This window comes from Podarcis bocagei (genome assembly GCF_964188305.1).
Source record: "Podarcis bocagei genome assembly, chromosome: 4".
In the NCBI taxonomy this organism is placed as follows: domain Eukaryota; kingdom Metazoa; phylum Chordata; class Lepidosauria; order Squamata; family Lacertidae; genus Podarcis; species Podarcis bocagei.
Genome location: NC_138128.1, coordinates 55819503 through 55834402, shown reverse-complemented (window position 1 = coordinate 55834402; position 14900 = coordinate 55819503). Strand labels below are relative to the sequence as shown.

Here is a 14900-nt window from a genome sequence, read left to right as displayed (position 1 = left end):
ACATTTGACTTCACAATTTCCCCTCCTCCCAAGGTTAGATATAGGAAAGCAATCCATTTCAATGGAAAGATTTCTTCCTGAAAAAACTACAGAATACTAAGATTGGTAAAAAAAATAGAAACTGCTTGTGCAATAATGTTTTTGCTAACTAAAGAATAGTCATGCAATTTTCTAGAATTGTGTGTCATGCTGCAAAGGCTTCCTTTGCTAATAAAAAAATGAATTTTGTCTGCAAAAACAAATCTGAAACAGAAGGTTTTGTTAGTTTCTTGGTTCCTTCTAAAGGGGGGGATGTTGTAAGGTTACACATTCAGATTTTCAGCAGGGTGGAAAAGCTTCCATCAATTTGAAACAGAATTGCTTGAACACTAAAAAGGTGTCACAAAGAAAGTAATGCTTTAACAGCAAAATCTGTCATGAAAACCTTCAGTGCAAACTATTCTCTAGGGACATTATATAACCATAGCCTCCATAGGACACTTTACAGATAGCATAGAAACTTTGGTGTGCTATTCTGCCCATCATGAACACCCTACCTGCCATTTCTACAAAACCAAGATTAAAGAAGCAGCAGTACAAACCTCAAGAGAATGGAAGCATAGAATTGGTTTTTAATTTTAAGTACCAAAGGGTCTCCAAATACTGACATTTTAAAAATATGCATACATAAATACCATAGGAAAGGGGGATCATATGGTATCATACAATACGTTGTGGGGGAACAGCCTCCCAAAACTATGATAGAAAACATTTGCAACACGCTAACAAAACGAAACAAAGACTCTTCCTACCTACAAACCAGCAGCTAAAAATGAAAACTTAAAGACCGACACCTCCATCACTAGCCCAGATAATACCCAGGTCATTGTTCACACTTTAGCCTGCTGTGGCTTTTGCTGACTATGCAGCACTCAACCACCACCTCCTGTGTGTGGTGTGTACAGGCCAGCACAGCAACAGACACCGCTGTCTCTAGTCCCTGGCAACAGTCATTTAAAATTTTCACAGCTGGTGCTCAAACCAATTTTTGCTGCTGGGCCTAGCATCCTCACAGCATGCTTTTAAGACACAGTTGGATGAGGGGAGAATCGTTTTTAAATAAATTAGAAGGATGGGAGATAACAGTTCTCTCGCTTTCTCTCTCTCATCACTAACAATACCCAGGAAGTAAACAAAACTAGCCTAGCAACTGTTTTCCTAGTCTGTTGGCAGCCCTCCTTTTAATACAATCAAATATATACAGATCACAGCCACAAGAAGCAAGCAGAATTGCCTTGGAAGCACCAAGGCAAACAGGAACTGAAGTTCAGTGGCATAAATGCATTCAGAACTGTGTCTTAACGACTGAACTCAATAATCTGTAAAAGTGGTCTAAAGACCACATACAAGTACTTCTAAGCCATCCTTCATTGTGATAGTAATCATGCAACATGGAACTGTAGAGTTGGAAGGGAACCTGAGAAACATCTAGTCCAACCCCTTGCAATGCATGAATAGGCAGCCGTGCCATACAGGGATTGAACCTGCAACCTTGATAGATTAAAATGAATGTCTGGGCAGCAAGAGTTCTCTTAAACAGGATTCCATGTAGGTTCAAGTGCTTCTGCTTGTAATAAATATTCCAGTGAAATATGGACTTGACGGCTAAGACAGGCAAGACTATTAAAATATCTGACATTACAGTCTTGATCCCTTTTTAATTTTGAATTCCTACATCTATAACAGCTCAGTCAGTAGAGTATGAGACTCTTAATATCTGGGTCATTAGTTCAAGCTCCATATTAGGCAAAACATTCCTACATTGCACTGCAGGGGCTGGACTAGATGATCATCATGGTCACTTCCAACTCTACAATTCTATAAAATTTTCAGCCGTCCAGCAAATTCACTGATTTGCATTTTCAAGTGTAAATGACAAAGGAAGTACGCACAAAATGATCCTACTGAACTGAAATCCCCCACTTTTTAATTTTAAATATATTTATACAAGTTTTGTTTATTTGTTTAAAAGCAGTTCTAAACCACTTAAATATTTGAAAAATCTCTAAGCAGCATTCAAAAGGTTCATAAATAGCTTGGAAAGTGCAAGAAAACATTCCAGTGCACTCTTAACTTAGCATGAATGCTACACTAAGAATTTTCCTCATTTTATATTTAAGAAGAGTTGTATGTAAAGCCTGAACGATTTAATAATAGATAACCTCTGGCCTGATATAATAAAAAGCTGCTCCATAAATAAGAACTAGAATTCTGTTCATTTGTGCTTGTTGCTCTCACCATATATGGTAAAGCCAAAAGGGCTCTGAGGGAAACAAAAACAAAACATGTATTACATATGCTATGCTTTTATGGTGATTATATTTCTTGCATCTGCAGAAACAATTAATTTTGACCTGAGTGAACCAGGGGCTAACAGCACTTCTTAAGTGATGTAACAGAACATAAACAAAGACTTAATACCAAATGTAATCTGGAGAGGTATCTTTTAGTCTTATTCAAATCTTAGTCAAATATTTCAGGTCAATTGCCGCTAAGCACAGAGCAACTAATGAGCAAACCAAAAACTACAATGTCTCCATATGTGCCGTTCCCATTTCTTCTAGCCTTAATGAATTCATAGATCTGTTAAGTCTGTAAGGGAGTGTAACTCTGGTTGTCAATCACCCGTTTCTAGCTTTAAGATGGTATGACAACTCATTCCGCAGCATACACAAACAGCGAAATCTGCGTATGAGCAGCAGAAGCAACATTTGTTGCATTCATTTACAAGCCAACAACTTTCTGCAATGTTTATTTAAAAAGGAAGGGTCTTTTTCAGGGCTACTGTAATAAATTTTCAAATTGAACCTTTTATTACTCAACCCCTCCAACCCCAGTTATTTACAGTTTCACATTCTTCAATGTGAAAATTATGGTAAAAGAACTGGACTTTCCCTCCCTCAATATACACATTATTATATAGCAATATACAGCTTGTAGAATTATAATCTCTTGTAGACAAGTCTATAATAATTCCAACAAACTGAGTGTTCCTTTTCCTTTCAGCAACAGCCAAAGCGTAGCCACATCTTTCAGTGGCAGGAGTCAACAATTAAAGCTTGCAAGTCAGTTCTCATGCTGGGCGAGATGAGGCAAGCTCTTACTAACATAGCAATTGTTTACATACCCTGCTCAAAGGCAATGTTAACTATTGCATTATGTATTTTATTTGTCACTCTCGGAAAACACGGACGCTATCAAAGCACAAGATGAAAGACTTGACTCTCCCTGCTGCCCCCACTAAACATTCCCTATATTAGCTAACAGGAAACATACACAGTTGGTAGCCTCAAGATTTTCCCTGTACATCTGAAGAGGGAAGCTGGGACATCATGAATGTCCCTGCCTAGAGTTTCTTCCTTGCCCAGAACTAGGTGGCTTTAAAGGAGGAAGTGATAGTGGTGGTACTCCAAAAATTGACACAAAGAGTGCACCTCAGCCTTTTCCTGCCTTGTCAGAAAGGAGGAAGTACATTATTTACTGATTTGTTTTTTGAGAAAGAAAATAAACATCCTTTTTAGGAGAATCTTCCCAAGGAATGACAAACATGAATCATGGTTGAATCCAACTAATTTATACACAGGAGCAGACGCTCGGGGCAGAGCAACTGAACTTCCCATTCCTCTCCTCTCCCCAGGTACCCCCTTAAAAGTGTTCCAGTGGTTTGAGAGGAACCCCCAACAGAGTTACAGAGCCCAAGAGAAATCATGCTTTCCTGTATGGTCCTAAAAATACACAGTTTGTCATCCCTGCAATCCTAGTATGCTCTCTTCCTCCCCTTTTCTCTAATTATACCCTCGGCATATACAAGAATAAGAGATAACTCATATTTGCTTTGAAAAAGCAAAATGTCAGTATATCTGCAATAAAATTAATAGATTTTCCATTTTGTGATCTTAGAATATAAAGATATTCTCTCTATGGAAAATGCTAAGTGTATTCACTTGCTCCTTTGCCTCAAGGTGCACATTAGTATTTAATTGGGTCATGGTCAACTATTTTAAAAATTATATTCACAGCTATTTTTAGAAAGGACCAGCAATTGTTTTAAAAGAACATGCATACCTGCCTGCAGAACTATGGTCAACTATTAAAAAAAATAGATTCACAGCTATTTTTAGAAAGGATCCGCAAGCGTTATAAAAGAACATGCAAACTTGCAGAACTAATGCAGTTACTAATAAGCTCCTATGAATATGAAAGCCATTAAAATGTATTCAGTGTTCTGGAAACAGAACACATTTCTAGGCTGCCAAGATGCCTTTTTATTTATTCAAGGCCTGTGCTCTTAATCAATGAATCAACCATGGTATCAAAGCTCTACAACTTGTCCATGACAACATTACCAGAGAGCTCCACAATGCAAGGAAATAAAGCAATGTTTCCAGCTCAGCTTCTCAAAAAATCAATAACTGCTAGTTGGCTTTCAAGGGAATGGTGATGCAGTGTTCTTGTTAACTTGGGACACATCACACAGAGCCTTCTTATAAAATTTTAATCAGATACTACATTTAACCCAGGGAAAGCTAGATATCTACCAATAGCTCTGGTTTCTTCAGTGCTAAAAGCCTAATCCTCTAAATTCTGTGCTTAATAGATATGCTTAGCATTCACAGAAAACAGAGGCTTCATCCAAGATGCATTGCGAATAGCAGAAAATCACTTTATACAGTCTCTCTGTAGCTACACTGAAGAGATCAGAAATGAACATACTTACATACATCACAAACAAATCTAAACAACCAATGTCAGTTGTCATTACTAGTACCTTGACTCCTAGAGATCATTGGAATGTAAGCAAATGGCATTTCTCGGATTTTAAAAACCAAGAAATAACAAACACAAACTACAGGAATGAAAGCTCAAGACTAAATTTGTAAAAAAAGAAATTAGCCACAGAGTTCCTCAATGTTAGCTCATCAGATGTTGTTCGGACTACAACTCCCATCATCCCCAAAAGGTTAGCCAACGGCCGGGGATTATGGGAGATGCAGTCCAACAACCTCTAGGTAGGGATCCAAAGTTGAAGGACAATAGCTGGTGCAGCGGCATGACAGAAAATTAGTGTCATTCTAGATACTGCAAACAATTCTGGTCTTGTCTGTTTAAGACTGCTGATAGTCTTAAACGAATTTCCATCACATAAGCACTCCTTGCATCAAGAACTCAACTACACTAAATCTCTCTTTTTATTAGTGGAAGTACTAAGAAATATGATTTCCCCAACCTCTAATAGTACAGGTCACATGAATTCTGTACAATGTGTAGAATGACTCCAACTCCACAAATAATCTGATCATTTCAGAAGAGAGATTTCTTCTAACCAGTTGTACTACTGTGTTACATAACTGTTCTCTTTTAATCTATAGAGCCTTAAAAGAACTTTGAGGGCATCACTGAAGAAAGAGTGAACCTTTTTCCCCCTCTGTGAAATCTCTTCATTCTTGTGTGTAATAAATCACAGGCTGTCCACAGAATGGGTCTTGTTGAGCCCATATTAAAGTCAAATCTGAACAGTACACAGCAAGAGCATAGGGGTCACTCATCGCTATCTGTGTTCCATGTTGGTAAGACCACTGGTTCTATTTTAAAATAAAATCTAGTATTAGAGGAAGTTTTTTCAAGCATATGTGAAAATCAGATGTGTGGGTTTTTCTTGTTATCCACGAATTTAGTGTTTTGTGGCAACTATTGGTTTTTAATCCATTTCTAACAATTACAAAAGATCAATTCACAAATACCACTTGTTAACAGTATTTATTATTTAAAGGTCAGCTAAACAACTCTAGAGCAGAAGCAATGCTGACCTCACTTTTGAAATATTCAATGTGTGAGAGCTGTTTCTTTGGCAGGATTTCCAATACTATTCCATTAATAGAATCAGGCTTGTCTAGCTTTTCTTTTATCAACATGAAGCAGATGGTGTTTGAGGAAACTAGATGAGAAAGCCAGCCTAAAAAAATGTTAGTAATCAATGCTCCAGAAAACTGCATCTTCCGCTGAACATTTTTATATCCCTGTCATTTGTAGGAAACCATTAGTCACCTTTATTTACAAGCCAAAATTAAACTGATATCTACAAGAACTTTGCATTTATATTTGCGAATAATGCTCAAGCTGGACTAAAGCATCACATTTTACTTACCTCTGTATCTTCATGAAATTCTATTTACAGGAAGATGCTGATTCTTCACCCCCCCCCTCCCAATTACCTTTTCCTCAGGTCAACAACACAACAAAATATACATAAACCACTGTATATGTAAATAGAGCCAGTTATTTATGTGTTGCAATTCAGACACTGACTTGAAACAAATGAAAGTGTCAGAGAAATCAGTCTGAGAGGCGCTGACAAAGCCCACTTTAGTTTTATCAATTATAGGTAGCAAAGCCTTGTCAGGGGAGTTACAAGCACAAAAGGGCATAGCAATTTTAACGGTAACCATCACTCTGGTAAGATAAAGAATTTTACTATTCATACCTGTGTGAAGCTGAACTTTTCCAATAAGTCCCTCAATCAAGCCCAGACAAATTGGATTCCAAGCCAAAAGCAGGTCAGTAGCTGTGGGAGAAATTTTAGACAAACAAAAATGCAAATCAGAATCTGTGGTAAGCAATTTAAAAGCAAGTCTGGTTATTTGTTTGTTTGTAGCGTGGGTTGTCAGCACCCGGGGCAAGGCAAGTAATTTGTGCCCCCTAACCCGTGGATTTGCGCCCCCTAACCCGTGGATTTGCGCCCCCTAACCCGTGGATTTGCGCCCCCTAACCCTAACCCCCAGATGTTGCGCCCGGCCCCCCTGCACCCCCCACGCTACGCCACTGATCCTACCTCTCCAAGGGATGGATTTGGCAACAAGACCACTAGTTGCTCATTCCTATAGTACGTTATCTTAACACATATTTTTCTAGCTAATAACTTTGTAAATGGGTCACTCTCTACGGATTCAACAGGTTCCCACTGGAATATGTGAAGGCTCCATTATTCTGATACCATATTCATTTTTAAAGCTGCCCCCCCCCCCGGACATAAAGAAAGAATTCATCTTTAAATGTCAGGTTTACTGTGACAATTACAAGGCAACCCAAGCCAGTGGTTGTAGGCAACATCTCAGTTTTCTGTTCTACTGCTCCCACTTCATACCCCAAGTGAGGACTAGGCAGATATACTAGAAAAAGCCTCCTACCACCAGCTGCCCTATTTGCTGTGGTCAGCAAGAAATATCAGGGTGGGTGACCTTTCAAGCCCCGAATTCCTACTTGTAGAGGCCCAAAAGCTTTCTTCAAGTGTTATTTTAAGCAAGGAGTTAAAAACAATTCTGCAAAGTTCATTCCAGTTTATATGACTGGAAAATAGCTCTCTGCAGTAACTTAATTGTACAAACATGACTCATTTAGAGTTCATAATCAGAGCATAGATGACACACCCTTAAAGTATGAATGCCACTCTATTCACATACTACTCATGGTTTCAACAAGTTGAAGAAAACTTGGTAAGAGCGCTCTCACTCTCCTGTAAGAAAGAAGTTTAAGGAATTTAGAAGTAGCCATTGAAAGGACCAGCACTGCACTCCCCTATTGCCTTCTATGCCTGAGACCAGAACAACCACACTCCAAAATAGCCTATGGAATTTACAGTTCAATCTCTGGAGTGCTTAACGTTCTTACTCACCAGGAGCACTTGTACTGTTAGTGTCATTTGTTCCAAGACCACCTATTCAGGTGTTCAGCAGATATGAGTGAGGGCATAAACTATGTATGGAATATGAGGCCACGTGCACTTTGCCCCATGCACACCAGAACTTCTTCCCCTCTCTCTCCATACGCCTTCCTCGAATCTCCTCCAGAGGGTTGTAAGGAACTCCCAGAACCAATTTAGGGAGTACACAGGGATGGGAGAGGTAGGGGAAATTCTATTGTGCAGCCCAAAGTCCTTGTGCTGATGGAGTGCCACCCTTAGTTGTATATATGATGTTTTTCCAAAAAGCATAGGATTGGGAATTATAATCCAGTGTTCCAATGTAGTCATGGTGAAAATTGAAGCAAGAGTGGTCCTTGTTCCATATTAATAAATCCAGAACACGTTTGTCTCTGCTCTGCCCACCGTTGGCTCTATCTCTGCCCGCATCCTGTAGGCAGCTCCCTCAACCAAAGAATGCTGTCCACCACCCATGCTACAGACAGTATACCCTTTTAACAGTAAGTTAACCAGCTAGGAAAAACAAATACTGCAGAGGCAGTAATGCCAGTTCTGAAGAGTATATGATCTTGCTTCTGTAGTTCCTTTTTTTCTTTCTGCTCATACCTAGTTTGATGGATCAGAACAACTGATAAAACTTCTGCAACTCCCTGGTTGGAAATTAGTTATTCTGGCACAAATAATTCTGATTTCAAGGAAAGAAAAGAATGCAAAAATATCTATTCTTAATGGATTACTCCATCAAGGTTTTAGGAACAACCAACAGTGCTGTTTAGGTTTAAAATGAAAGCACACAAACTAAAGTTGATGTTCGGACAAAGGTTTTTGTAAAAGTGCTACTCAGAATAAATGTATTTTTAAACTTTATTTCAAAGAAATATTCTATAGGGAAATGTTCTATTCCAAGAAAAACAATTTCACAATAAGATTAAAAGCTATTGTTTAAAGAGTGAAGAGCGCAGACCAAGCTGATGCTCTTTTGTTTAGAGACACTGTCAGTTTAAGCACCATTTGGGAAATGTTTCTGGTGCCAGCCACTTTGCTACCCTGAATTCCTATTGTATTTATAAACAATTTGAATAGATCTGTTGATATTGCTAGGTTTGCTCAGAAACAAAGAAATGGAACAAAGGAGGGCTTGGCACTTTGCCACCTATTAGAATGATCTGGACAACAAAGGGGCAAGTCACTTCAACGTTATAGTTGCACTCAGACTCAACACTGAGCCACAATTTAACTAGCCAGTACCAAGTTGGAATAAGAACAAAGATACTGTGGTTTGTTGGACCTAACATGCATTTGCTTCCTCCTCCATCCCTTGACTCTCCTGTGAATGCCAAGGTGTTAACTTGAATGCCTTATCCGCTGCCAAGGACTGGAATAGGCCTCTTACCATTGGCCAGCTGCAGAAACGAGGCAGGAAACATGAATGAGCTCCTCTTCTGAGATCTTTGGGCTACTCTCAGCACAGCCTCAACTAAACACAGTTCAAATGCCTTCCTTCCATCCTTCCCTCATTCCCAGACATGCATCACGGAGGCCTGCAGCGTAATTTTAAGGCACAGATCATCATAAGAACTTTAGGCACCTATGGTGATGAGTGGGGAAGACCCTCCCCAGTCTAAGAAAGAACAGCTTTTCCAGGAGAAGACAAGGGTGCTTCTGAAGAGGCCGCTGGCCTAGCTTTCAGTACTGTCCTTAGGATCAGTGTACATGTTAAGAGTGGTTTGACTAGCAAAACCTCTTGACAAGATGTCTCCGGCGCAGGTGATGAGTATGCTCTGGCGCCAACTTGGCATGCTACTGACACATGTGTGGAACACCACAACGTATCTGGGAGCAACATAACTCTTCTATCCTGGTAAATGGTGGCTACTTTATTGTAGTATGGCTTGGTCCTATCCTCCATGAATTTGTATAGTCATTTAAACCAGCTGCAAGTTCCTTATCTTGTGGCAGCAAGTTCCTAAGCTAATTATTCATCGTATGAATAAGGTCCTGTTGCTTATCCTGAACAGATTATCAAATCATTTTGATGGCTGACCAAGTTATAATACTGTAGGGGGAGGGAATCTATCCATTCTCTACATTCCCTCCACAGGCTTTTTTGAAATCAGCCTTCCCCAAACTTGTGCTCCACATTTTAAGGCATTCCCATATTTGAATACACAGCAGCTAACTTTCTACTGCAGTTTATCATCCTGTAAAAGCAAGTCTCTGAAATAATTCAAGACAATGTTCTTGGAAGTTAAAATATATAAATTAGAGCAACAAACATGTATTTGAAAACAATTATTTCAAGCTATTATTTTTTGGGGAAATACTGTGAACAGAAGATAGTTTTGACAAAGTTTTAGGATATCATGCTATAAATTAATGTCATCCCTAGATGCATATAAGCACCAAGTGAGGTTGCCTTCACTGTTAAGATTTAAGCATCTTCAATATTCTATCTTCAATATCCAAAGTGGGTGCAAAGTCATTTTCTTTTAAGAGGGCTAATGTGCAACTGCATGCCCCAGGAACTGTGAGACAATCATAGGTCACTTTCAGATGCAACAATATGCCAGATTCTCTGTCTGTGATGTGTACACTGCCAGATTTCTCACACTGCACTCCTCTACCTTGGCTCAAACATGATAAATAAGACAAGGGCCATTGGTTTCCCACTATATACAAACTAAGGATTGTGGCTTGTTCCTCCCTTGCAAGTCACAATCAGCAATCCAATAACAAAACCATGGCTTCAGGTTGGATAGCAATTCTGGCTTGTTTAGGGAGCAACAAATCATAATCCCTGGTACAGACATAATGGGAAATCAATGCCTCCTGGTTTGTTTATCCTGCTTGTGCTGGAGAGGAGTGCAGTGGGAGTTATCACTTCTCATTCCCAATAAACCAGCAAGTCTAGATTATAACTATGTGCAAACAGTAATAATTTAAAGTTGAGAGGGAAAACTAGCCAGTCGTACATGGTAATTTTTAGATCATAAAATGGGTTTGTCATCCTCAAATTCAGAATGTCTTTTCAGGATTCCTTCCTACCAACTTTTGCAAGTTGTTCTTTTGACATACAGCTTTGATGATGAGTAAGCATGACACAAATAGATTTGTACTTGCCTCAAAACAGATTCAGTCATTAAAGATGTAAGCTTCATAACAGCAAAAGCTGTACACCTGTCAGATTGCTAAAAAAAGAACCTCCCAATAAACAAAATAATATCAGGCACCTATATCCATTTGGACTCTCACTTAAGCATAAGTAGGGTTTCTGACAATTATAACAGTAGCCTTCCATGTTACTAAGCACAGTCATCATATATTCTTTCCTTACAGTTTTGCCAAACACTGTATCATCATTTAACACAACACAAATAGAGGGCTAGCAATACTTTTACAAATTCAGGCTTTTGGAGGCATGCAGAAGACAATACAGTATTAGTCCATAGATAGATATCCCCATCTGAACAGGTATATTAAGTTAAATGAATCACCTTTGTAAATCAGAGTCTTATACAGCACTAACTAATGTCCTTCTCATCACATCCACTGAAAAGTCAGTCCACCAGGCATGATGTTAGAGGGTCAAAGGATAATGACTGTGAATATAGTAAAACACAATCAACAAAATGAGGGGGGCGGGAATCCAATACTAGGCCTAAATGATGTCAGGGACACATACAAGAAGCCATGTGACTCAATGACACTGTGCCCAGCAATACCCTCAGGGAAATATATTAGTGGACAATTCTAGAAGAAGACATCACTTTGCACCCTATAGAAGCTAAAGCTGCAATCCTATATGCTTCCCTGCGAGTAAGCCACAATGAATTTATTGGGGCCTACTTTGGAGTAAGCATACATGGGACTGCACAGTGAGATCCATTCTACAAAGTCAGCAATATCTTAACAAAGTACCATTTTAGACTACACACAAGGAAGGAAATTTTATCCTAATCCTATTCTCTCTCCAATGTGCAGTTTTCAGCAAGGAAGGGAGGACTTTGACATGGCAGTCTTTTAAGAATGTGATCACAGCCTGCAATATGAATTGGTACAGTTTAGGAGGAATTCTGCCACATGATCTGCTATTTATTACATTTGTATACCTCCTCTAACCAAGATCTTGAGGTGGTGAGTGGTGTACACATTTAAAAACACAATACAACAGTATGATAACCAAATCCAGCTGCAAGTCAGGCAGAATGAAAAGAACCACATGGGAATTAAACAGAAGCAAAAGCCTGGTTAAATAAATATGTTTTTAAGAAGGCACTGAAATAACATTAAAAATAGCTCCTGCCTAAGGTCAAAAGGCAGGCTATTCCATGAAAGGCTGCTGTTAAAGAAAATGCTTCCCAATCAGTTGACCCTCTACTAGTTGTGGCACCAGAAAGCTGCTTTATACTGCCTGAGATTTGTTCGTACATCTAGCTCAGTACTGTCTACACTGACTGGCAGTGGCTTTTCAGGGTTTCAGATGGGAATCATTCCTGGCCTTGCCAGAAGATACCAGGGACTTCTTAATGTAAAGCAGATGCTCTAACACTGAGCTAAAGCTCAATGAACCTTGCTCAGTAGCTTATTGGCAGCTGGTGCAATTATTTAAGAACTAGTATAATGTGTGCACAGTTGGTACCCCAGCCAGCGCATGTTGCACCAGCCACAGCCTCCAAACCAGCCTCAAGGGCCACCTCACATAGAAGGCATTACACTAAAAAGGTAAAGGGACCCCTGACCATTAAGTCCAGTCACAAACAACTCTGGGGTTGCAGAGCTCATCTCGCTTTACTGGCTGAGGGAGCAGGCGTACAGCTTCCGGGTCATGTGGCCAGCATGACTAAGCTACTTCTGGCAAACCAGAGCCGCGCACAGAAACGCTGTTTACCTTCTCGCCGGAGAGGTACCTATTTATCTACTTGCATTATAATGTGCTTTCGAACTGCTAGGTTGGCAGGAGCAGGGACCGAGCAACGGGAGCTCACCCCGTCACGGGAATTTGAACCACCGACCTTCTGATTGGCAAGCCCTAGGCTCTGTGGTTTAGACCACAGCACCACCAGCGTCCCTAGGCATTACAGTAGTTAGATCAAAAAGTTACCATGCACAAGTCACTGTGGAAAGGCTATGCCTGTGCAGGAACAGTCGCAGCCAGCATACCAGCCAAAGCTGACAAAAGGAATTCCAGTCACTGTTGCCACTTGGGCTTCCAGAAACAAAGATGACCCAGGAATACCCCCAAACTGAACACTGGCTCCTACAGAGTGCCTCTCACTCACATCCCACATACTTAGACCAAAAGGGTGCTATGGTCAATGGTATAAGAATCTGCTGAGAGATCCAATAAAGGTAGCAGAACTGCACTCCCTCAAGGTCATCCATCAAAGTGGCCAAGACAGATTCTGTCCCAAAACAAAACCTGAACACAGACTGAAACAGGTGTAGACAATATTTTTCTTTCAAATTATGGCGGAGCAACTTAGTCATTGACAAAATGCTTAGAGCACCTCAACTTAGAAATGCTACGGGTAACAATGGCAGTGAAAACAATGTAAAAGTGGTGGAACTCACAGGAACATAAAAGCCCATATCGTACATGCATTATTATACGTCTATACTTGCACATGCATCATCTTGTAGATTATATAAGAAAAGAAGACTATATTTATGATTATAAGATTCACACAAACTCTTACAGCTGCCATTTTGTTTATGGATGGATGCAGCACACACATCTGGCATCAAAGATACAGCAAACAACTGAGACACTAACATATCCATTACTTGAATAGTCTAACTGTATTCTTCATACTAGGTAAAGTATTCTCCTTGTGTTTTGTGATTAGTACAGAATAGTCGGTGGTTTAGTTTTCATTCCAAGGTCAATCTCAGTGTGATCAATTCTAAGTTGTAATCAAATGCTGACTATATATATATATAGCTTAATACTCAATAAGTACATGATTGTATGGGAGTAGCTCATATAGGACTACGTAATTTCACCTGTATTTGATTAGTAGTCTTTGTAGTACCAGGATACATAACTTCATGAAACTGCAAATCAATGAGAACTGTTGGTTGCTAATTTCCCATGGCCAGCATGTTACTTTCTATATAATAAACGGGAAAGATACTCTAATTGCCATCTCACAAGACTAGTTCTTTGCAAAAGGGAGACAAAGAAAGATAATGAATGTATCCTTCAGCAGCTCCACTATTCCTTTTTCAAAACATCATGTACTTTGATAAGCAACATAAAAGCATACAGGAAAAATTATTCCTTTGTTCTCATTCAAGAGTTCCACAAATCTGGCTAGCCAGTAAATATGTTTTTGAAAAGAACCCTTCCAGGTACCATCCCAATGGTGAGGACAAGGTCTCATCTGACGCTATGCAGAGCTCAAGTCTCAAGGTGACTGCAGTAGGTTGGCTATCGCTCTCTTTCCCAGATCTCAATTGCAGAATGGAACTTAACATTTGTGTTGCGCTTCAGAAAACTGTTAAGTAGAACAGGGTTCTAACATGTTTGCTCATCATGGCAAGTGTGAGGCTATCATCTTTTGAGCATGAAAAGCCCCATACTTCCTCTCAACCTTGGAGCTGAAGGGATGGGTAGGCAGGGATCATCCTCAAGCAAACCACACCCAGGGCCTCAAAAACCTATACTAAAAGGCTTTATCTCCCCAACTTTTACAGTCCAAAGTCAGGAACAGGTGGAGGGGGTATCCTGGTGACAGCAAATTCTAGCTTACCCAAAAAGTATAGGGTCTTGAAAAAGCATTGCTACTCTAAAGGTTCCCATAAAGGTCAGTGCAATGTTAGGAAAAGCCCCTTAGGCATGTAAGTGAAAAGATAATAGCTCAGTAGTGGAGCAAAGGTTTGTGTGAAGGTCTCAGGTTCAATCCCTAGTGTCTCCAGATAGGGCCGGAAAAGACGTATCTGAAACTCTGGACAGACATTGCCTGTCAGTGTAGCAATATCTGGAGGAATCTTAACAAGCACTCACCCTGATCATTCCACATCTTTTGGAAAAAAAGGACATTAGTAAGAACTTTGTCGAGGGGAGGGGGGAAATAAATTAACATGTTTTTTGTCTGGTTGGACTTAAGATGCTGTGTGTGTGTGTGTGCGCGCGCGCGCACGCGTGTGTGTGTGTGTGTTTTAT

The 14900-nt window shown here is 39.8% G+C and overlaps 1 protein-coding gene across 2 annotated transcripts in view; it reads right to left on the bottom strand.

Annotated features, from left to right (window-relative positions):
* The window catches only part of INPP5F (inositol polyphosphate-5-phosphatase F), a 41004-nt gene that overhangs the window by 22003 nt on the left and 4101 nt on the right, over positions 1-14900 (bottom strand). The window contains exons 1-2 of one of the 2 annotated variants that reach the window (XM_081192858.1): positions 11230-11255; positions 6521-6601 (exon numbers count right to left, since the gene is read on the bottom strand). Coding sequence is in view for 1 of the 2 variants with exons in the window: in XM_081192857.1 (XP_081048983.1) it covers positions 6521-6601 (81 nt within the window). In the remaining variant the exon portion in view is untranslated. Of the gene's footprint in view, positions 1-6520; positions 6602-11229; positions 11256-14900 lie in introns of those variants that run through there. The other variant, XM_081192857.1, reaches the window with a different exon arrangement.